At 38.5% G+C, this 24,935-nt stretch overlaps 1 protein-coding gene across 2 annotated transcripts in view; it reads left to right on the top strand.

Annotated features, from left to right (window-relative positions):
- The window catches only part of ATP10A (ATPase phospholipid transporting 10A (putative)), a 142,504-nt gene extending 122,490 nt beyond the window's left edge, over positions 1-20,014 (top strand). The window contains exons 14-21 of one of the 2 annotated variants that reach the window (XM_083168568.1): positions 5,529-5,856; positions 6,126-6,202; positions 10,917-11,042; positions 13,440-13,640; positions 16,098-16,178; positions 16,258-16,362; positions 16,455-16,642; positions 17,530-20,014. In XM_083168568.1, the coding sequence (XP_083024694.1) occupies positions 5,529-5,856; positions 6,126-6,202; positions 10,917-11,042; positions 13,440-13,640; positions 16,098-16,178; positions 16,258-16,362; positions 16,455-16,642; positions 17,530-18,196 (1,773 nt within the window). In that variant the 3' untranslated portion in view covers positions 18,197-20,014. The remainder of the gene's footprint in view (positions 1-5,528; positions 5,857-6,125; positions 6,203-10,916; positions 11,043-13,439; positions 13,641-16,097; positions 16,179-16,257; positions 16,363-16,454; positions 16,643-17,529) is intronic. The other variant, XM_083168569.1, reaches the window with a different exon arrangement.
- Positions 20,015-24,935: the final 4,921 nt, after the last annotated feature.

Here is a 24,935-nt window from a genome sequence, read left to right as displayed (position 1 = left end):
TGCCGGGCAGCAGGGCGGGATTTGAAAACAAATTGAAAAGACTGGCCGGACTCTAATTGGCTGAGAGCGTCTGGCCAGTCGCTCTCAAATGCAACAGCGCATCCCGCCCCGCTGCCCGACAAATATCGCTACAAGCGCCCAGCCGACGCTGCTCGGATCCCAGCAGTCTGGACCACGCTGCCCGGACCCGCTGCCTGGATGCCGCTGCCCCCCTCACACCAAAAAATTCAGGGACAAGGGTGGTGTGAAAGGGGCCAACCCGGGAATGTCCCTGCTTGGTCCATGGACCATTTTCCCGAGTAAGTTCTTTACCATTTTCTGGTGTGAAAGAGCTATTATTGGCAGCCTCACCAAAATTAAGCCCTTGTTAAATCATAAACACATTTTAATCTGGTAGTGTTTTAAGAAGTGATTTCCCTTCAGCTTTACATTATGTGGTCCAATTTTTATTTTTTTTACCACAAAGGGTAGTTATGCAAAATTAGCTTTTCTTATTTGAATAAATACAAAAATTAACATATACTACACTACACTGATGAGAGTTGTATAGGTTAATTTTCTTGTTTATGCCGATTGTTTGGGTGACATACTGTTCATATCTTGTATTGCTGCTCCTACAATTCAAAAAAATACATCTTGTTTTTGTTTTCTTCTTGTATTTTCTTATTTGAATGTCCACTACATATGGATAACCAAATGGAGTGGCCACATAGTTGTATTTTTATATAGGCAAAATGAACTTGCACACAAAACCAGATACAGAGAAAAAATTGAATATAAGGTGCCAATAGGAAGTTGAATAGATCACTCTAGACTGATGTTCTGAGGGTTTAAAGCTACAACTACAATGGATTCTAGAACTCGCCATGGAGTTGCCCATAGTGCACAATACAGTACATCTGCTCAATTTGATATAAGGCTAATGTTTACACTAGTTAAAAGCCCATCAAAATGATTGCTTCTGCAATGTACTTTCACTTTGAGCTGTGACTGTTTTTAGCCCACTAAGTGTCCACACAACCCCCAGTCCCTATCTGCTCCTACCTCCAATTTCTGTCTCTGCAGCTTCCAACTCTCCATATCCAGCAAATTTGAAATAGATCAGTGCCACTGCAAAAATTGCTTTCCCTTTTTGTTATGACCTCTTTAAGCACACAAACGAGTAATTTGGTCCATTGAGTGGCCTCTAGTGGTCAGTGGTGGTACTTCAACTCATAGAGTATATATATGTATGTGTATATTTTATTATTAATGTTTGCATTTCTGCTTTAGGACACCACTTAAAACCTGGATAGGTATAGTATGGCAAGATAATTAGGATTTTGTCATAAAGTGATCTATAGTGTAATTTTAATTTACTTCTGCATAAAATATCAATCACATTTTATAAGGGATGAGAAGGTGTTCTAGACAGCAAGCGCTGTAAATAGACAACATTATAATTTTCCTCTACCCAGAGTGTTACCATGTTACTTAGAATATTTGACCATCCGTGTACTGTAGAAACAAATGCAGTTTTTATGATCAAGAAAAAAACAAAAGTGTACTGCTAGCTGCTAATTATAAAAGATTTGTCGTGGAATAGATGTGTTGTAGGGAAAAAAAAAACTCTGCTCAGGGCTTCATGTCTTAAAAGGCCTTATTTTGGTTCATTCTTTCTGACAAAATCCTTCTTAGATGGGCAAAACCATGTGCACTGCAGGTGGGGCAGATGTTACTTGTGCAGAGAGAATTAGATTTGGGTGGGGTTTTACTTCAAAGTGAGATCTATATTGCAGTGTAAAAATAAAGCAGTCAGTATTTTCCCTGCACAAAAACAAAATGACTCACCCAAATCTAATTCTCTCTGCACATGTTACATCTGCCCCCCCCCCCCCCCCTGCAGTGCACATGGTTTTGTCCATCTAAGAACGATTTTGTCAGAAAGAATGAACCAAAATAAGGCCCAAAGAGACTGAATGAAGGGTAAAGTAATCGTAGGGTGCATGTTGATGTGGGAGCACCATTAGAGAAGGCAGATGTCCGAAGTATGACATCCCCTTTAACACAAAGCATATAAGTAGCAATAAAGCTGAAGTAGGAGTCGTGTCAGTCATCAATAAAAGCTAATTTCCTTCCTAATTAATTACTGATCTTATTACTTGCCATCTCAACAGTTTACAGTCCAAGAACTCAAAGCAATGAATGCTGAATAACTGCAAAATGTGATCTATGTTCTATGTGCTTAAAGATCATGCATAGAAATTGCTAATTACTCTCTAGCATTAACAGTTGGTGGAGTGCCCATTTCTTGCAGTTCATTTTTAAGAAGCACATTTTTGCCTGCTTGTGCTGTCATCCTTTCTCGTAACGTGCACAGTGGCTGAGACGCAAATCTGATGATGTCCATTTAACATATCTTTACATTAAAGCAAACCGCTGAGGCATCATATCTTAGAACACCAGAGTTTTCAATTTTCTTTATGGAATGCTAGCAATGTCTATTTCAAAGCACAAAATGATATTGCCATGTAAGTGTTAGAAATGTATTATTGAGTACAGGAATTGATTTTTCTGGAAAACTGAGAAATATCAAGTTTAATATTAGCAGTTTGAACCATACATATTATAATTTAATTATTTGTCTCTCTAAACTTTCTCCTCGCTTTATTGAGTTCTGTGTAATGGAGAATATATGGGACTTGGGCATTCTTGTGTAGTGTACACCAAGAGTGGAATGTAATGCCACCCGAGTTCGGCGGCAGTGCAGGATGACAGCCAAATGCAGACTTTTTTTTTAAAGGGGCAATTAATTACAAGGCAAAACTTACAAACCATGCGTTGCCCCTTAGAAAAAAATGTCTTTGTTTGGCTGGCATCCCACACTGTCGCCGAACACTGGCAGCATTCCATTCAACCCCAAAAGTTGGTCTCCCCCCACAATTACTTATAGAAAGCAGAAAGAAAGAGTTTTTACAATTTTTTAAAAATACAACACTTGTGAGTTTAACAGGTTTGTCAACTTGAAAATAGAACAAGGATGCAATGCGGGAATTTGTATATTGAAAGCTGACTTTTTAGTTCTTAAAAATGGTGAATATACCAAAAGGAAATTGCGATTAACACCTATTTTTCAGGACAATATGAGCTTTGTAAACATTTTCTCAGTGTCTGCAGTTTAGACATAGAATTCTAATCGGAAGTCTGTGCAGATATATAAAGCATTGAGGCTTAGCTTTAAATAAAGCTTTTGGTTATGGATTATTGGCCTTGCTTTTCAAATGTCTCACTTGGGATTGTGTGTATAGTTGATGCTTTGTCAGCTCTAAGGTTTGAATGTTAAACTGCAAGCATTGATAAAGCCAACTTTAATACCAGTCATAAGATTCACCATGAGGATGTCTCATCTGAGGCCAATAAAGACTGATCAATGTGAACGCAAAGTGGTTGCTGTTCTTGAGGTCTCCGCTGCCATTCCAAATCAGTGACATGTTAACCATATTGCCATTAGCAGAAATAAATAAATTGGCCTTTAGCGGGTCATTTTACTTACCTCACTGTAGAGCACTTATCAGACTGTAACTTATCCTCTTGCTCATCTACTCCTATCTGCTGTATAGCATTTTTACATGCCATGTAAAAGGTTATCCAGACAGTGCAGTGTAATTCATTACGCATAAAGTTGCCAGATTTACAGTGTATTTTTATTATGATGCCACTGATTAGAGTTGTTAAGCCTGATAAATATGTCTTGTAAAAAAAAAAAAAATAAACCTGTACAATACTGTGCAACAGTTTTATGCTGCAAAGTAAAGCTGGCCATACACTTATGTGATTTTGACCAATTTCACCCAATTCCAATGCATCGGGCCGCATCCTTTTTATGTGTTTCCCTGAATAGTACTTTTGTATGTTTTAATTATGTGTGTGTTTGTTGTCAAGATGTTGCTTTCTATGTTTATTTCCAGGTCCAGAATTGATAATGTGTGTTTACTGTTGCTTGAGACAAAGGAGCCAATTCGGACCCATTCATTACGGGCCAAATTCGTCCCTATCCAAGATGTTCAGGGGATTGTGCATGCGCAAACCCCAAGAGCGAATGGCTTCGGCGAACTTCACATTAGCGGCCCGTTTGCCCTAGGAAGGGAGGAGTGGGGGTACACCCAGCACTTCATAGGCGTGCCCAAAAAACGTTTAGTGCTTCCATGAAAACACTGGGCGTACCCATGGTGGCAGTTCGATGCCTGCTCGAGGTTGGCGGCTGAAGTCACATGACTAATTAGTCCATCTCCGGACAAAATAAAAGTCAAGTCTTAACAGATTTTTATTAGCGGAAGGAAGAGAAATCATGCTAGTGAGAGGGCGGTATTTACCTGTTCACTAGGCTGTGAGTATGTGCAGCCTAGCAAACAGGTCTTAATAAGGCCCAAAGGGCAGATTAAGGCCATTTAGATTTTATGCATAGGAAGAACTCTGACTTTCTGACCAGATGAAGAACTTATGTACATTTAAAAGGAAAAGATTTATAGAATGTTTCAAATATGGGTTGTCTTTCCAAATTTTCAGTTAGTTTTCACAACCTCTCGCTCGGTAAGTGCTCTAAGGGCACCATGGCATACAGTTACCACTGAACAGATGTGTAGAACAATGACAGGACATCAGTTCATACTTTTACCAGGTTTTTCTTCGATGTGAAGCATAGTTGTTCAATAAGACTGAACACACCCTACCCTAGAGGAAGCTTTTGTACATCCCCTTGGTAAGAAATGTCCCCCACACAAAGGAAAGAGAAAACAAACAAGATTCTTTGGTACTTACCAGTAACGTAGTTCATCCAGAGGATGCTTCAGTCCTAACCTGGTTGGTTGGGAATAAGAGAAGAAAGCAATTCTGTCCTTTGTTTCTTGAACTATCCTTAAAGCTTTTTAAGTTTAAACTGAGGAATGGGTTGGAGGGAAGGAGCTTAAATACACTTAAAAGTTAACTCATTATGTGCTGGCTCTTCAATCCTCCCTAACCTGTGTCGTAAGAAGTGTCCCTCAGATGAACTCAAAGAAAAGAAATTAAACTGCTAATTACCAAAATATTAGGTTACAGAAATGGAAATAAAAATTAAACTAATTACTTTTATTTCTGCAACCAATAAATCTGTACATATAATTGTTTGGGTGCTTTATCAATTAGTAGGCAAGCTCCTGACGTTGCGCTTGTAGCAGTGACAGAGTTGCCTGTTTTTACCTTAAATCAGGGGTCCTCATCCCCAACCTTTGGTTAATCTTAATAGGCCACGTTTTTGAGTATTTGCCTGTGGAAGCGGGCTGCTTAAAGTAACTCATCTGTGCATGAATAAAGAAATCCACCAAACATTCCTGCTCCAGTCTGATCCAATGGATGTTTCTGTCCTCCCTCACCTATCCTTGGAAGACCTGGATTAGGACTTGACTGTATGATTTTGGAGAACTGTGGTTAAGAACCACTGCCGTATATAATTCTATATGCTTTGATATGTGTTGACCAACACTTTTTTTTTCTTTTTTGTTCCATCCTAGGAAGCCTGTGCTGCTTTACTTGACCAGTGTTTGCGCTATGTACAGTCCAAGACTTCAGATGAGCTAAAGAAACAATCTGCTGGAAACGTTGCTGTTGATTTTAGACGTAATAAGTCCCAACTGTCTTCGTCAACAAGGCATCAGAGTCTTGGACTTGTGATCGATGGGAAAACATTAGCTTTTGCACTAGACACAACCCAAGCAGATAAATTTATTGCACTGGCACGGCAATGTCGATCTGTGCTCTGCTGTCGATCAACGCCCCTTCAAAAGAGCATGGTGGTTAAGCTTGTTCGAGACAAGCTGAAATCTATGACCTTAGCAATAGGTAAGTTATATTGTTTAAGTAATACACATATGTTGACAAAGAGGGTCTTTGCTTGCAGTTTTATCTGTTAACTAAAGCAGGAAAGTTGCTTTGGTCAGCTAGCTCTATTAGGTAACACCGCACAGTACATGCAGCTCAATTGTCATTTATAATACTGAATAAGTAGGAAATTGATTTATTAAATCTGCATAGGTGATGGCACGGGCCAGTGTTGGTACAATGACATGTTTTGCCAAACACCTAAATGTGTTCGTTAACCTCTTTTGAAGGTGATGGAACAAATGATGTCAGCATGATTCAGGTGGCCGATGTCGGGATCGGAATCTCTGGCCAGGAAGGAATGCAGGTGGGTTATTCGTGTCTTTATGAAACTTTTCACACGACTATTAGTTCTGCATGAAAATGACTCGGTGTTACAGGATTCTTAAACTGGCACAAATTCAAAATAATGTAATTAGTTTTGCAGTTCAGGTGGCCAATATAACAGTATATTAAGTAGACCTATCACTTACTAGGAAAATGGTTTAAACCCCTAGAGCTCAAGATTAATTCTCTGTTTAAAGTTTTTCCACAATAATACTTACTTTATCATATTTCTGTGGGCTAGTAATGTGAAGTTTTTTGGTGTATTGGGAGTGCTTAAACAATACAATCTTGAAAGGTCTCTGAAATATTCAATTTGAATCATGATTAGAGAGTGAAAATGAGACTTAAAGTTCATTACAGCAGATTAGTATTATGTTGAAGCAGTGGTTCTCAACTTCAACCCCTAAGTGTCCCCTACATGTATTTAGGATTTATGTCTTTGGAAGCGAGTGTGATTATTACTGACCCAGAATAAGATGAACTCCCCTCTGTATGAAATCTCTTAGGTACTTTAGCACCAGTGGCATCCCTACCATACCCAGTGTGGTTATATACAGTGCACATAGTGACGCCACTGTAGAGAAACATTGTGTTAGAGCATCACCTTCATATCAACTTTGTGTCTCTTTTGTGAGGCTTTTTTTTGTCACACTGATAAAGCTGTTCGTTCAGAAAGAGGGACCTGTACTGAGCACTGACTCATGCATTATCCATACATTACTGCCACAGATATTTCTGTTTTACCTTGATAACACTTTAGACTTGCTGCATAGATTCTGAAAACCATTTATTTTACATTGTTCTTCAAAATGGAGTAAATTTAAAAAATGTGTTTTCTGTTGTAAATATGTAGCAAATTGATTTAACCTCTCTTTAAACTTGGTTATACTTTGTAAAAATCTACCAGAGCAAATCCTAAACTCTGCAGATCAAACTGGCTTCTAACTGTGTGCCATTATACACATTACAGGACATGTAACATCTGATTGCACAGTGGAAAAATGACATCTGCTTCTTTCCCTTAAACATACAGCGTATTCTGCAAGCGGGGCATTAGCGTGATACTGCACTGTTTACATCTGTGCGACATATTGCAGATGACATTATATTGTTTTGGGGGTGGGGGATCTCATGCTGGCAATGAAAACGTCTGTCTGGAACATACAGTATACTCTCATTTACTCTTTAAATCACTATAGAATTCTTTATTATTTATTTACAGTTTCTTATATAGCGCATACATATTCCGCAGCGCTGTACAGAGTATAGTTGAACAGTCACATCAGTCCCTGCCCCAGTGGAGCTTACAATCTATATTTCCAACCACATGTACACACACACGCACAGACATTCTAGAGTTAATTTTGTTGGGAGCCAAGTAGCCTACCAGTATATTTTTGGATTCATCTTTGTATGTCTATTTTAAGCCAGTTCAAAATTAAGACTTCAGATGACAAATGTAATCTTTCTCTTTAATCGCACTTATTAAAGCAATGACTTACAGCAGGGGTTCCCAAACTTTTTTGAATCACGGCGCCCTAGAGCATCAAAATATTTTCAAGTCACCCCTAGGCCAAATGCTTATCGAGAAATTCCAAAAAAAATATTAAATTAAGTGCATTGTGTTTATATGTCACAATTATCTGGTGAGGGACAGGATTTGCTCCTGTTTGTCCACATGTTATGATTGGCAGCCACAAGCACTGGTCTTGCCTGGTACATTAACCATAAATAATATGAATTGATCCTGGTCCACCAACCCAAGGCACCCCTGCATGTGTCCTGAGGCACCCCAGGGTGCCTAGGCACAGTTTGGGAACCACTGTTTTTTTTAAATCTAGGAGCCAGGATAAAAGTGTAGGAGCCAGACATGCTAAAGGTGCTTATTCACGGTGTGATGCACACCGTGCGTTTTTATTTAGATTACATTGTATCTAGTTTAAAATGCATGAGATGTACTATAGCAGCGTGCGTTATGAACTAGATGCGATGTAATCTAGTTCAAAAATTATGTGCTGCACATACTTTTTGTACCATGGGATACACAGGAGCACGCATTGCCTTGCACAGTACAAAACGTACCATGTATGTGTATGGGCACCATAACACACCCATATCTCAGTGCCGGCTACTGAGAGGCAGCTGCAGGGAAGCCGGTTTATGAAAGTAGGGACAGGCTCCCAAATTTCTTCAGCCACAATTCACTCTGGCTGCTATGCACCGCTGACTCCCACACCAGACCACTGGCTGCCACGCACCTGGTGACTAGACCTTGTATAGAACCAGCATACAGTATAGGGAGGCCAACAATAGCACTGGTGTCTACAGGCTGCACTGAACCTGCCAAGCTATCAGTCAGGTCTGAGAGGGGGCGGGCACCGCCGACTTCCAGTAGGAGGGGGGGTCAGGCACTGGTGCCCGCTGTGCTGCTGGTCACTTAGGAGGGGGGCACCACTTCCCGCGCTGCTGCTGACTTCCAGCAGGAGAGGGAGAGTGGGGGGTCGGGCGCCAGTGCCTGTGCCGCCGCTATTCAGTTAGAAGGGGAGGGGAGCACCGCTGCCTGCTCTGCTGCTGAGCTGACTTCCAGCATGAAGGGGAGAGGGTCCAGCACCAGGTACTGCGAATTGAATAGAATATGAATTTCTAAACTTTTTTTTAATATATTCTGTTATAGTAGTTGTTTGTTTTAGGAAAAAAGTAAATAAAATTAATTTCACTTAATGACAAAAGTTTGTTTTGTTTTTACATACAATAAAGGTATGCAAATAGGGACATTTTTTAAGGTAAAATTATTGTATCTTTAATTAGTAATGTGGATGAAATAAAAATCAGACATGCAGAACCCAGACTCAAAATTCATGTTGACCGGTGTTAATGTGGGTACATATAATGGTTCTAGGTCATCTGAAGTAGTGTGGGGAGGAAGCGTTCTATAGTGTAGCTGAAGAGCAATAGTGTGGTGGATGCATTTTCTTTTCCCGTTTCAAGCAGTACAGGGTTGTGGATAGTCACATGACATGACAGTGATGCATTTGAACAGGATTCTTTGGGGAAGGGGAGCCAGTAGGGTTCTTAGCAGAAAGAGGAGTCAGATTTTGTGTGTCAGAAGAGGTCTAGCTGCAGCGTTGAGTACAGATTGGAGAGGAGCAAAGTGGCATTAGGGGAACCAAATATGCATATTAGGATTGAATAACGACAACCTTCCCAGAGTGCAGCAGTCTGTTTTAATTTTCTAACCCTAGTGAATGTGTGCATGTAATGGAAAGAATTATGATTCATGCTAGTTAGACTACCATTCTTTCTTGAGTGTAGTTATATTTGCTGCACATTGTGCTACAGTGTTTTAGAAGTTAGTATAATTAGTTGCCAGTTAAATTACATGTGATCTTACATTGCATTGTTTTGGTGCAGTTTGTGCATGTTGCCTGACGCTGCCGGTGTTCAGACACTGTGCAAACTGTAAATTTGATGAAAGGCCTCCTAACATGTTAATAAAATAAACTGTTGAACAGCACCAATAACCCAGAATTTGAAAGCTTCCAATGTTGAAGTCAGAGGGCTTATGGATACACACTATAAGATTAGCTTTCTAATCTAACTGGTGGGAATAAAAATCTGGTAATTTCTGGGTGCAAATAACAATTGCCTGTTTGCTCGTATACATGGAAATCTGACAAAAATGGTAATTTAGACAAATTGGTTAAATCAATTTATGCAAATGTTTTTGACTACTTTCCTACCATTTGACTGCTTTTAGGTGCAAATGGTTGATTGTAATTTGTTCCCAGACATTACCAGATTTCCATTCCATCCAGCCAGATTGGAAATATAGTATTATAGCGCGTATCCGTCTGTCATGAAAGAATTTCTTGCAAAATGATTTCTTGCAAAATATAAATTTTTCTGCTAGAAAGGAATCTAGGACACGAGGGCACGAGTTTAGATTAGAAGAAAAAAGATTTTGTTCATCTATACGAAAAGATTGCTTTACGGTCAGAGCAGTCAAACTTTGGAACTCTCTTCCTGGAGAAGTGGTGTCGGCAGACACAATAAATACATTTAAAATAAGGTTGGATAAACATTTATTGGTTAAAAACATCCATGGGTACAAATAAGAAACATAATCTGTCTTTAAAATATCAGAACATACTATACAACAAGGGATAAGCTATTATAAACATAGGTTGAACTAGATGGACTCAAGTCTTTATTCAGCCTCACCTGCTATGTAAGAAATTGTTTCCACAGATTCAGAAGTCAGAAATCACGAAAAGCTATTAATTATGCATATGTCTCACTGATTACTATTCTTTGTTTTGTCACAGAGGGCCTTATTCTGATCTGAGCTCAGTACAAATTTGTTATTAAAATGGGCAAAACCATGTGCACTGCAGGTGGAGCAGATGTAACCTGTGCAAAGAGAATTACATTTGGGTGGGGTGTGCTGAAACTGAAATCTAAATTGCAGTGTAAAAATAATGCAGTCAGTATTTACCATGCACAGAAACAAAATAACTCACACAAACCTAACTCTCTCTATACATGTTACATCTGCCCCACCTGTAGTGCACATGGTTTTGCCCATTTTAAGAACAAATTTCTACTGAGCTTAGATCAGAATAAGGCCCTGTGTTGGTGTCTTGCAAACAAACAGTACTCGTTTCTCACTGTGAACACTTTTCTGCTCCGTACAGGCAGTTATGGCCAGTGACTTTGCTGTTCCGAGGTTTCGGTACTTGGAGAAGCTGCTGCTTGTTCATGGCCGATGGTGTTATTCTCGACTTGCCAACATGGTGTTATATTTCTTCTACAAAAATGCTGTAAGTAGAAGTTAAAATATGATAACATTGATGCTATGAAAGGGGTGCCATATATTGTATTTTTTTCTTATCATCAGACCGTGACCTTTTATAATGTTAATGAGCGCATTCACAATTTGGCTGCATTTATTTTTCGTCTAAAGACTTGATATGATTCCTTCAGCAGTGGTTTAATTTAGAACGCGTCTTTTTAATCTTTTTGTGCATATAGAATGTGTTTGATATTAGTAAACTGTTTTATAGATGTTCTCCTTTTTTGAAGAAAAGTTTTCTTGACCGTTTCCAAGAAGTTTAACTCATTGTTTAATGATAAGGGATGCATGCAGTATTACTTACGTGTGTGCTGATTGATATGGATTATGTAATAGTACAGGTACAACACCCTCAGTCCTGCACCCCTTTTTCCAGCACTGTTCCGGATCACCCATTTTAGCGTACTATTGGTAGAACAGTGACAGCGACCCCCTCACACCTGGATCAAAAACAAAGTTGCTGTTGTTTTTTTTACTGCACTTGATATCTAGCGACACCGTATTAGAATATTCAACTATATATAAAATATTTATTTGTGCATTTGAAATTTCTACATCCCCAAATTTGGATTTCAAAATAAAATGGTTATATTGAGTCATGCTTAAGTGACCTGTTTTTTTATATTGCCTTAATGCTTACATTTAGTTAAGTTCCCCAAAGTACTCACAAAATAAAACCACAATAACTGTTGTCGCTTTTTTTTTTTTTTCTAAATCTGTCAAACAGATTTTTGCTAATGCCTTACTTATTAAGCTTAACAAAAGACAATGGTATTTGTACTGTTGCGCTAATATCTTTAGCAGCACACACTTGGAAAAGTTACACCAAACTTTTAAACAGGAAATTGCAAACAAAGAGATACCAGTGCAGTCAGCGCTTGAGAATAGGAATGCATATCAATTCAGGCACTTACACTATTTAAATAAGGGTGGGGACATATATCTAGTGTCCATATGTGTCCTCAAGTTTTCCTTGATAAATCACAATGTCTAGAAAAGAAAAATGAATAGTGCAGCACTTTGCAACCATTGAATACATTTATTCCCCTATTTGCAAATCACAAGTTAAAAATATAAACAAGCATGTGATCACGAGCCGGTGATAGAGTTGGATGGGAGGTCTCACCAACCACTCCTGTGGTTCTGTTCAGGGCTCCATAACCTTTAATCAGAACTCTAGGGTGTGTGGGCGGTGTGGGTTCTCTTCAGTCCAAGGTACAGGTATTATAGTCCAGCCACGGGTACCTATGGTGTAGGTGCAGGTGGAGCAGGTGTACCCGTGGCTGGACAATAATACCTGTACCTGGGACTGAGGAGAAACCACACCGCCCGCCCGCCCTGGAGTTCTGATTAAAGGTTTCCGGAGCCCTGAACAGAACCCACAGTTTGGTGAGACCTCCCATCCAACTATCACATGATAGTGATCACATACTTGTTTATATTTTTAACTTGTGAGTGCAACCATTGAATAGGTAGGTTGTAGTTGTTTGGCAATTTAGCCGCAGAGAGGTGTTCAGCATCCCGTTGGTGGCAATGCCGACGTTCACAATACTAACACTCCAATTGCATTCCAATAACCGCCAAGAGACCAGTATCAGAACCCCAACATTTATGTGAATGCCGGCACTAGAATCCTGACTCCTGGGATACAGAGCATAAGTATGTGAAGAGAGTTAGGGGGTGGCATACAGGGGATTAGGGTTTGGCAGTAGTTGGGAAGGTGTGGGGTTAGGGGTTGGTTGCGGTGAGGGAATGTTAGGGTTAGTGGGGGGCAATCCTGTAGGGCTTCTCTCCTTTTGGATGCCGCAATTGGTATTCTGAACTCCGGCATTCCCACCCCCGGCCATCCGTATTTATCCCTAACCACAAATTTTAAAAAAGTTTTGATTTGGATCTTAAATACAAATAAATTATCTAATCTTTTAAAATGGAATGTGGCATTCTGTAGTATGTTTTTTTTTACATAAGAAAAGAGAAATTCATGTGATGTTTTATTTGTAATGCAATCAAAATTTATTTAAGATTAACCCTTTGAGTGCCAACATCTCTGGGAGAGATGTTCAAAACATCAGCAAAAAATTCCAGCGTTGCTCACATTTGTTATATAAACTAAAAAAAAATGTTATATAAGGTAAACATTAAAGTCCATTATGATGGATAAAAATGTTTGCTTGGCAATTTTCACACCTGTTTTGACACATTCACTTGGCACTCAAAGGGATAATCCATTCCGTGTCTGTTAACTAATCATAGATTGATGTGGCAGCCTTCTATAAACAGGGCATACTGCAATCAAGTTGCTGTAGTGATTGCTTCTTAGTTTTGCATTAGTGAAAATTAATATTGTTTTATGTTTTCAATTTAGATGTTTGTGGCTCTCTTGTTTTGGTACCAATTTTTTTGTGGATTCTCTGGATCGTCAATGATTGATCAGTGGTATCTGATCTTTTTTAATTTACTATTCTCATCCATTCCCCAACTTGTTACTGGAATTCTTGATAAAGACTTGCCAGCTGACATGCTGATTGCTGTTCCCAAGCTCTACAGAAGTGGACAAACAATGGAGGTAACTTAGCAATATCTGGAGATGGTGGAAAATCGACCATGATTTTGTTTCTTAAATGCCTTTTACACTAATAATTTATTGGGATATTTCATGGCCACCTTTCCAAAGGTCTACTATACCAACACTTTCAATATTATAGTAGGGTTTTGTGTCTTGACCACATTATCAATACAGTTGCTCAATAATATTAAACCACATCTCCTTTAGTAACAACACTTCCTACATTTGCAAAAGAGGAGAGTGCATAAAAATGTGTCCTCTCTTTTGTGATACCTACAAACTCGGTGTTATTCTCATTTGAAAGTGGAGAGGGTCCCCCCTTTTCAGTGATGAGACCCGTGGGAAGTTATTCTCTGGTGATAGCAAGGCACACCCTATATTACAGCAATCTTAATGGGTATTTCTGTGTGTTTGCATTTTATTCCAACATATTTTTTATATATTCTTGCCATTTCAATAAACACTTTCTTGGTCATACTGTAGCTATTATGTTTTATTAAACTTTTATTTATTAGGTACCACAACATTGAATGCAGTACAGTGTAAACATTGAAAACATTTCACAGTAAATCTCTGTACACACATAGTATATGCAATACACCAGCGATGTGTGCTGAGCGATCTGTGTTGACCAGTGTTCTCTGGGGAGAACACTGGCGATCTGCATGCAGTCAAAATCTAGTGTAGTCACTATGCCTGTACACACAGAGTGATCAATGCTTACTTTGGCCAGATAGTTTAGAATATAGCCCAAAATCACTATGTGTGTATGGGCCTGAACAGTATTAGAACTGAAATACAATAAACAATAGAATTCTATAGCACAATTAAATAGAAAAAAAGCAAACCATATCATCAATGTATACATTTGCTTTGCTGGTTTTCTACTCACATGACAATCTAATAGTATTTTTTGCTAATTTAAAGTCTCCTGGAATAAGTCTACTTTTGTGTGGGTACTGCATCATTACTGATGATTGATGTTGGCGGGTGCTCAATTCTTCATTTATTTATTTTTTGAAGGATTTTAGTCTTGTTACCTGCCGAAATAGGAAACAGAGTGAAATAATGCATATCACTATGGACCGGATTCTGATATGATTGATATTCTTGAAGATTCAGACCGTGTGTTTAACATTTGTAACAAGCCCCCACTTTGTAGGTTGGTCCTGGTCGCTGCTCTGCACCCCCTCCCACCCACCTCCCCAAATGACTTGCTGCGGCTCAGGGGTGACTGATAGCCATCACACAGAACTAGTTCTACACATGTGCAGATCACCAATCAACAGATTTGTACGTAAACAATCGTGTTTGCATACACATCGGAATCAGACCCTATCGGCGGGATTTATTGCCGCTTGGCGGCGGTGCGGGATGCTTGCAAACTCAGACATTTTTCAAAGGGGCAATTCCATGCCTTTTAAATGATTTCCCTTTAAAAAAAACTGATATCTACCTGATATCTCAGATCAGTTAGGTAGTTTTTGCTAATGCACACAGATTAGTTGCACTAAGGGCCCCCATACATTAGCCCAACTTGTCCTAGGGACAAGTCGGACCTGATTTCGCCGGCAGCTCCCCGGGAGGGGTCACACATAATTAGGCACTTGATGTGCCAAAGTTTTGCATATGATAATCATATATCATATACAACTCCCGGGGAGCTGCAGTGGGAGATGCGGGCAGGGGGAGAGCCGGGCAGAATCAGAGGGCGAGGGACACTGGGGAGCTGTGCATGGTAAGCTGTCAAATAGGCAGCGGGCGGGGGCATGCCAGGCAGGGGACATGGAGGCAGCGAGCGGGGGGATGCTGGTGAACCGACGAGGGAGCTGGGCAGGAGGATCAGCAATTAGCGCAGGGAGCTCTCAGCCAATCACTGGCTGCCTATTCATTTGTAATGGGGTTTTTTTTTCCCTTGCAGAATGAGTCTCCGATCCTCCTGCCCAGCTCCCTCGTCGGTTCACCGGCGTCCACCCACACGCTGCCTGTGTCCCCTGCCCGGCTCTCCAGCACCCCCCCGCCCGCTGCCTATTTGACAGCTTACCATGCCCGGCTCCCCCCCTGCAGCTCCCCAGCATCTGCCACCGCTGACTCTGCCCGGCTTCCCCCCTGCAGCTCCCCAGCATCTGCCGCCACTGACTCTGACCGGCTCTGGCGTCCCCCGCCCGGAGGCTGCACATAAGATTTAGGAAATCTTATGTGCAGCCGGTCCGACTGCCGAACTCCGATCCGATGCACACGGGACCGCGCATCGGATTGGAGCGGATGTCAAAACATGCGATTTGGGCCAATTTCATGGCCCGATTCATCCGAATCGGGTGAAATCGTGCCCAAATCGGATAGTAATGGGGGCCTTAACTTCCAAATATGTCATGAAACCGCTTGTATTATGAGGTTTATTTTTTAGGGGAAATGTATATTCTCATACATTTCTAATTTAGTCAATTATCTTTATAGGAGTACAAGCCACACATGTTCTGGCGTAATATGATTGATGCTTTCTACCAAAGTCTTGTATGCTTTTTCGTCCCATATTTTGTAAGTATCTTTTTTTGTTTTACTATATAAAGTTGTTATGACACGATTATTACTAAAATGTATTATTTTTATCTACTAGACATTCTACGATTCAGATATTGATTTGTTCACATGGGGCACTCCAATAGTGACCTGTGCTCTATTCACCATTATGCTGCACTTGGGAATTGAAACTAAAACTTGGGTAAGAGCAAAGTTTTTGGACAACTTACTGATCAGTTTTACATTATAAGTGTGATTTATAGCAATAATCAATGTTGCATATTTTATTTTCAGACTTGGATCAATGTGTCCTCCATGGCCTTCAGCATACTCCTATTTTTTTCTGTGGCTTTAATTTACAACTCATCCTGTCCTACATGCAACCCTCCTTCAAACCCATATTGGACTATGCAGAAACTCCTCGCCAATCCTTTATTTTATTTAATTTGCATCTTCTCCCCCATCACTGCTTTATTACCCAGGTATTTTAAGTTACGTTTTGTTAAACCCCCCCCTTTTTTGTTTTTTTTGTGTATGTCGCTGGTTCTCAAACTATCCCCAAACAGCACACATTTTCCAGGTCACCTAGCACACTAGGTGTACTCATTGCTCACTGACAAACTGTAAATGATCCACAGTGGAGCTAATTATATCAATTGTGTTTCTGAGGAGACATGGAAACCGTGCACTGTTTGAGTTACTGAGGACCAAGTTTGAGAACCTTTGTTGTATGTATTGCCTTCATTTTGTTGTCGCCACACCAGGTTTTTGAATGTACTAAATTAAATTCCTCTTAAAATGATCTATACCAATATCCATTTTCATGTGCAAGGTAGATATTAATGCAAAATAGCAATCCTTTTAAATGTATGTAACTGCTCTGTGTATATAGCCTTTATTGTTCACTCCTTCTGAAGACTTGTTAGGTTGAGTCTCTTCAGGTTTAAACATTACAATGAATGTTGACTTTAAATAGAATATTGGATAACTGATTGACATAATGGGTGAGATTTAATAGGATGAGAGATTCAGAAAGTGAGAGATTTGGTAGGAAATCTCCAGTTTTTTTAAAGCGCAATCATTTACACTTTAAAGTCAAACTGGTTTTGCATTGTAAATGATTGCCGCTTTAAAAAAACTGGAGATTTCTTACCAAATCTCTCTCTTTCTAAATCTCTCATCCTATTAAATCTCACCCCAGAAGTCTGAAATAGAATGATGAAATCAATAACACCTTCAATGTTTTTATTATGATGGTAAATAGTTGACCATCACTGTCCATCCTTATATTAAATATTTTCATAATTCTACAATTAGCTTGTATTCACTGCTGCCTTTATTTACACTTTTTGTTAATTCATTTCTTTAGGTTTTTATACAAATCCATCCAAGGGACAATGTTTCCAACACAAGTGCAGGTCGGACGCCAGGTGCTAAGAGCCCACCCAGAATGCCTATCTCATGTTTTGAACAACAAGTTAAATTCTAATTCTGCATCTGTTTTGGAGAAACAAATCAATACCACAATATCAACGGTTAGTGACCGCCATTCGTATAGGAACCAAAGTGAAATCAATATGGGTCAAGAGAGAGAATCTCAAAATCTCTGCTCTCAAGACCAAAAAGAACTCAGAACAACTGATCACCAACTTTGTTCCAGTTCAGTGACTTCAGTTTCTGTAAAGCAAAACGACCATTCATTAACCGGTTTCCAGCCTTACACTCATGACTCTTGTGTGGCATCGGAATCTTTGTACATGGGTGAGATGGCTAAATGGGACTCAAAGATTGACCGATCTGACATTGACATTGGTTTAATAAGCTGGATAACTTCTACTCCTTTACTTCAGGATTCTGTTAGACCAAAGCAACTATCTGATAGACCTCAGGAAACATCAAATGATTCATCTTTATTGCCAGCTGCTTTATGTAATAACACAGACTCTAGGAGACCAGGATACAGTGAAAGTGTATTTTCAGACAGGATACTTAGGAACACAAAGAATGGGGAAATGCAAGAAACAACATTTTTATAAATGTGTGTGTGTGTGTGTATGTCTAATATATATATATATATATATATATATATATATATATATATATATATATATACATTTATTTATATTTTCTATTTTGCACATTACTTTTTTTTATATATTTACTTTGTTTCGAAATATGAAACAGGAAATTATCGGTACAGGATTATTTTGTATTTTTTATGTGAATAACCAAATACAAAGTTATGTCAGAGCTTTAGAAAAGAAAATTTATAAAGTTATTTTTAACTGTTTACTGGTTAACTGGCTTTACCAAAATGTTGAACGTTACAAAATAGAAATCTATTTGTAGAGTTCAAGTTTATATTTTATTTCACATATTGTGTAATTTCTGGTCATGTTGACCCATCGCCTGGAATAAGGTCCTGACATACCAATATACTTCAGCTCCTAAATATGATTAAGCACATGTATCAAATTAATTTATTTTTTTTCCATTCACACACTTCTGAGATTTGAGAAGTACATTCAAGTAGAATGAAACAAAAACGTGGCTTTGTTTCTTTCTTTTTGGTTTTATGGTTTTATTTTGTTTGTGCACATTTATGATGTAGCTGTTAATACGGGAAGGTTATTGGTGCCACTTAAAGTTAAAACCACTAAACCTAAAAGACCAGTCGGTTTGTATAAAGCCACAAACTTGTAAGATATATGTTATATGTAAAAGCATCAGGAGCTGGTCAATACTGGAGATATTGGCGATACTTATCATTAGGTGAGATCTTACTATACACAGCACATTTCCTACCCAGTCATTCCATTTGAAGGACACTGCGACCATCCCCTGGTATCCATCTTTATCTACAAATGACTACAGAGAAAACTTGCACTGGACTGCATCCTAACATTTAATTCTCAAAGATCACAAGTTCTTCCAAAGAATGGAAAATTTTACGTGTTTGATTGTTGCTTGTTTTTCTTTCATATAAAGGCACCTTTGTAGTTTGTTACTGACCCATTTGATAGTAATGTAAGCAAAGTGGAATTGGTATATGACTATATCTGTAATCTGTAGCCTCAACACAGGATTTGCCCAGAAAGGAGTTTGGAAATCACATTGTCATTGCTCTTCCTGACGCTGCACTTGAACAAACTGTATTGAATGTGTCTTTGTTCTCATTTATCAATAATGATAGTGACAAGTGACCATAGACCTCTTTGAAGAAAATAAGTTCTGTGTTAAAGTAAAACCAGTGTATGTCTGGATTAATCCGACTGATATTGTATAGGTGGTCGACACTTGAAAATGGTTGACATACCATAGTTCGACATTGACAGAAGGTCGACACACACTTTAGGTCGGCCATAGTTGAGACAAGTATTTCCCTTTTTTGTCTGTCAACATGGACACCGTATAAGTGTACCGTGTCCCCTCGCAGGGCTCACAATATTGTGCCAGAAGCATGGCGAAAGCTAAGTACTGTATGAACAAAGATGGTCTAAAAAAAATAAAAGGGAAAAACTTCCCTTTTAGGGTGATGACCTTTTGATTGTCAATGTGGACCTTCTGTCAATGTTGACACATGGTATGTCGACCATTTTTAGTTGTCAATCTAGTCACGGTCAACCTTAAGTGGTTGACGTAGATATTGTCCACCCAGGAACCAATCAGACCTGGTAGATTTGAATGAAGGTATTTTAAAGTTATTACTTTTCTTTTGTATAAATTCAATTAATTCCAATGTAAAACCATTCAAAATCTGTCAAATCAAAAGGGAGAGCTGTAAAGTATAAAAATATAAACCTGACCTAACATTATAAAGTTTCAAGTGAATAAAGGCATTCCAATTTAAATTACTACTAAGTTTTTATATATATATATAAATATATATATTAAAGTTAATATAATGTTGAAAGATTATAATAAACTTTTTATTGGTAAGAAAGTTGTGTTTGTATGGATATATTTTTGCACATTTTGTTATTGAAGCATTTTGTAATCTGTTATTTTGTACACAAATACTGCAGCTTTCTCATCAATATTGTAAAATTAATTGCATAACACCAAAGAAATAACATGTTTAAATATCTTAAATTATCTTGTACATTGACTGCTGATAAAATTTTAAATTTGTTCATTGGTCTACCGCACCACTCGATAATTTGTTGGAATTTTTTTTTTCTTGTAATTGTGTGATCACCTTATTATAGCATTTCATTGTGAGTCCTCAAAGATCACCTGTGCTATAGATGATTGCTGCCCCAGTAAATGTGACGCTCTCTACTAAATCTGTTTTTGTCTCCTCCTGTTACCATGGTTGTAAATCTGTGCCACATTCTACAGTTCCTCATTTTCCCTCAATGTGTTTAAAAATGTTCTCTTGAAAGGAAGAATTTTGGCTTCCTAGTAAATCTATGGTGTGTGTAGATAAGCCTAGCCCACAGTTCTGTGACCTAGAAAGTTGCTTTTACAGTGTATGAAGAAACACACTAAAACACACACATTTCAGTCACTGGTTCCTGATTTGTGTGTATGATGGGAGTTAGGATATACATGCAAGCATATGTGCGGTATAGCCAGAAGGGAAAAACAAAGTCTAACATATTATTTTGAAATAGTGTAAAAGAATCACATTGGCAGAAAAAAAATATCAGTCAAAAGGAGTCAAAATGCCTCCTACTACTCCTTTAACATATGGTTATGAATAGCATATGCTTAAATAATAGCGGAATACCCATTTCAACTTTGTGATAGTCCTACAAATGCATTTCACACGTATGAATAAAGTCAGTTTCATGGCCATTGCTTCTATAATCATTGCTATATAGATAGACAGACAGACAAATGTGCAGCCTGAGAAGGACCCACGTGCTGGATATATTACCAAGGAGGAATACTTGTGGAAGACAAATTAATTGTGGTCTCCTTCCAGACTTGTCCATTTTTTCTGAAATATTTCATTCGAATTGATTGATCACAAATAAAGGATGTCTCGATGCGCTTCAGCCTGTTTTGATCAGAAGGTGACACACCTATAGTGGATTGAAAATATTTGCTTCCACTTTATAACAACAATTAGAACATTTCCCCTGAGGAAGTCGTTAAGACGAAACACGTTGGGTGTTTTTCCTTTTATTGGACCACTTCAGTTGTGCCAAATGAATGAAAAAACGTGTTATTGTACTTTTATACTTATTTTTATTAAATTTACCAAATTGCTTGGATACAGTTTGAATATATATATATATATATATATATATATATATATATATATATATATATATATATATATATATATATATATATATATATATATATATATATTGTATACTGATTAAGGTATTGAGATTTTTTTCCATCTTTAAAAGATGACCTTGTCAGTATCATGCATGTCATTAGCCTGTGTGAATAGCAGCACTCATGCAGCATCTTCAATGGACTGTTTGGGAATTGCGGTTGGTACAATTCTTTAAAGCAGAAATTGGACAACTTCTATTAAAATCTTCCTCTTGACAAAGTTTGTTATGCAGACTGTAATGAAAATGAGGTAGGTACTGATCTATTTGACATCAAGTTAATACCTTTATGGCTCCCATACACTGGACGGTTGCAGCAATCAATCACAGGAAAAGAGCCCAAATTGCAGGTGACTGACGGTGGGTCCGATGCAATGGGTCCGGCCATCTCGAGGGAGCACCGCGAGTAACTTCTTCAAGGGCAGAAGTCGCTGTGGTGTATGGGGCTTTTAGTCTTAAGAGAACCATAATGATGATGGTTAAAGATTAGTTAAATATTTATTTGACTTCAGTTTACCTGGCTGCATTTGGCATGTTATTTAAAGTGTTTTATTTGATATGGTTTGTATTCAAATGAAATACAAACACTTGTGTAAAAGTGCCTAAATTCCTAAGCAACGTGTTCTTGTCTAGAATGTCACGGTGCACAACTGCAAGCTACCGTACTGCTTGTTTTAGAACCTCGTTGATAATGAACTATGGCTCTGACATCACAGTCATGAATTACACAGATCAGATACTTCATTTGTCATCTGTAGGAGTACAGTTCTAGACAAATGCATTCATTTAATAAAGAAAAATATGTACAGCGCTCGGGTTTGACTGAAATAATTGGAGCTAATGCATACAATAATTAAAATCATTTTGTGAAAGGTCTTGCAACAGGTTTTGTATAGTTACCAGACTGAGTTGAGGATGAATATATTGTCTCCTTGGACTGGAGATGAATGTATAAGTCCCGGAATAATCCCCAATGGAGGATCTTGCTTTACTCAGAGGCAATAGGCATGCATATGAGCAGTCTTTGAAGGCTTCAGCCGCCCCCCCCCCCCCCCCCCTCATCTGCTCCAGCCTGCACCTTTGAATAATACCAGACCCCGTTACTCTTATACCAGACCAGTTTTCTTCACTCTACCAGACCCCGTTACTCTTATACCAGACCAGTTTTCTTCACTCTAAGAGGAAACAATCTAATCTCAAATTTTGGTACTTATGTATTATCTGGGCTCCCGATTTTTTCATTGCATGCCACTACTTAAGGCATGCAATGCGATTTTTCATTGTAAAGCATGCAATGCAATGCGATTTTTCATTGTAAAGACCTGATTTTTAATTGTATAGTCAACCATGGGTGATTTCATACCCCCACTATCCAACTACACATGGAGTTGATTTTATATAGTGTGGCGAGCGTGGCGAGCGCAGCGAGGGGACGTGGATAACTTTACATGTATTCTGCGGGGCTCGCCACGCTTCGGGCTCGGTGGCTCACTGCGCTTGCCACACTATATAACATCAACTCCATGCGTAGTTGGATAGTGGGGGTATGAAATCACCCATGGTTGACTATACAATTAAAAATTGGGTCTTTACAATGAAAAATCACATTGCATTGCATTGTATGCATTCACTTCAATTATTTCAGTCAAAACCCGAGCACTGTACATATTTTTCTTTATTCATTTATTCTTATATTTGTGAGTCTTGCACCCTCCTTGTACAGCAGATATAGCTACACTTGTGGTTCCTGTCTTTGTATTTTCTCTTTTTCGAAATGCATAGATTCAACTACAGTGTTTTGTAAAATAAAGTGTTAATTTCCGTAATGAAGCATGCTATATCCTGATTGCCAACAGTCAAAATGTATGATCCTGTCCCCTTTCTTATCAAAATATCTACCCATAAAATTCCACAATATCACTTTGCTTTTAGTATCTGTATTGTCAGTATCTATGCTCAACTAAAATATACTATTCAGTGATGTTATTGTTTGTGGCCATGTGTTGGTACGAAGTTATCTATGTATGTCTTAGTTTTGTAAGAGATTACATAACAAATTAATTTTTTATTAACTACATTGTGTTTTAGTTGTATAGTATTACTTGAATGCGGTCACAGTAGCACTGGAATCCACATTATAAGAAACTTTTCATATATGAAATTATATCTGTTTGTTTACATGTCTTATTTTACCCGAGCATTTTTGAAATGCTAGCTTTATTTCTTTGTTTAGTCACATAAGAACCTGCAGTTTTTGGCCTGTTTCTAAAATCTAGCAAGGTCTGCCATAAGTTTCTGCTTGTTACACCACTGTACTCAGATTGCTCGTCACTTCTGCCTCCTTGGACATTTGTAGGATTTATATTTCAATTGCTAGCAATCTGCAGATTGCCTTCACCTGTCTTATACTGACATATGAAGATCTTGTCCTCGACTTTTAAATTGTTTCTGCAATGAGACAACATTGCTGAAATACTCTGTTTTTTACACAGCCATTTCATTCACCTGCCCTGATATGTCTATAGAAAATGATCCCATTTAACCAGGACACAGGGAGGATATTATCCTTTGTATCACTGTCCAGCATTTAACACACTGGACAGTGTTAGCATGAAGAAGTTAGTTTTTGTCCTAGATGCCGCAAATACTGCCTTCTGGTGATATACCCTAAATGTCTGCATATCTACTGTACTTGCAAAGCATCTGTAGAAACGCCCTATTCTAAGCTAATAACCTGGCATTTGTTTTTACACATTGTAAAAGAAAGTTGTTACTAACATATGAATTCAATGCACAGGTTACCAATGTATGTGGTAGTTTTTTGCTTTTTACCATGAAGTCACCTGAGAAATAGTCCCTTGCATAAAACATTGTATGCACTGATAGTCCTTCTGTGTTCTTCTTGGAAGCAAAGGTGTGCGCACATTGAGTGTTAGGGGTACACAGGCACCCCCTAATGCTGTGCCTACCTTATGAAAACCTCCCTGCCGCTAGCAATATCTGCAATACCTTTGTCTATTTTTTAGAACTGTATTCCATTAAAAGAAGCGCCCATCAGTCAATTACGTGTTTTGCATTATTTGTTCTAGACCATTGTCATATCACTACATTCCTGCGTCATCCATATATGTTTTTGACTTTATTTGCCTTTACTGTTACACAGAGTAATTAGAACTTCAAACTGTAATAGGCAGGAGATTATGTTGTGGCTGAGAGACATTTTATATTGTAGCGAGTGCCAATAGAAGATGGTAGACACGCCAGATTGACACACCCAATGGGCACTAATAGACATGCACAAAAGGGGGTGCCACACACACCCCTTTGATAGTACACCCCCTAATAAAATGTGCTGCGCACGCCTATGCTTGGGAGTTACCAGATCTACCAGCTGCAAGATGTTCATCTATTTGTAGCTGGTTACGTGAACGTAATAAAACTGGTATTTGTATGCCATTGTGACAAATACCCCTGTTCTAAA

Source organism: Crinia signifera, chromosome 2, assembly GCF_055691185.1.
Source record: "Crinia signifera chromosome 2, ASM5569118v1, whole genome shotgun sequence".
Taxonomy (NCBI): Eukaryota; Metazoa; Chordata; class Amphibia; order Anura; family Myobatrachidae; genus Crinia; species Crinia signifera.
The sequence above is the reverse complement of the archived record's forward strand: the minus strand, read 5'-3'. Positions and strand labels throughout refer to the sequence as shown.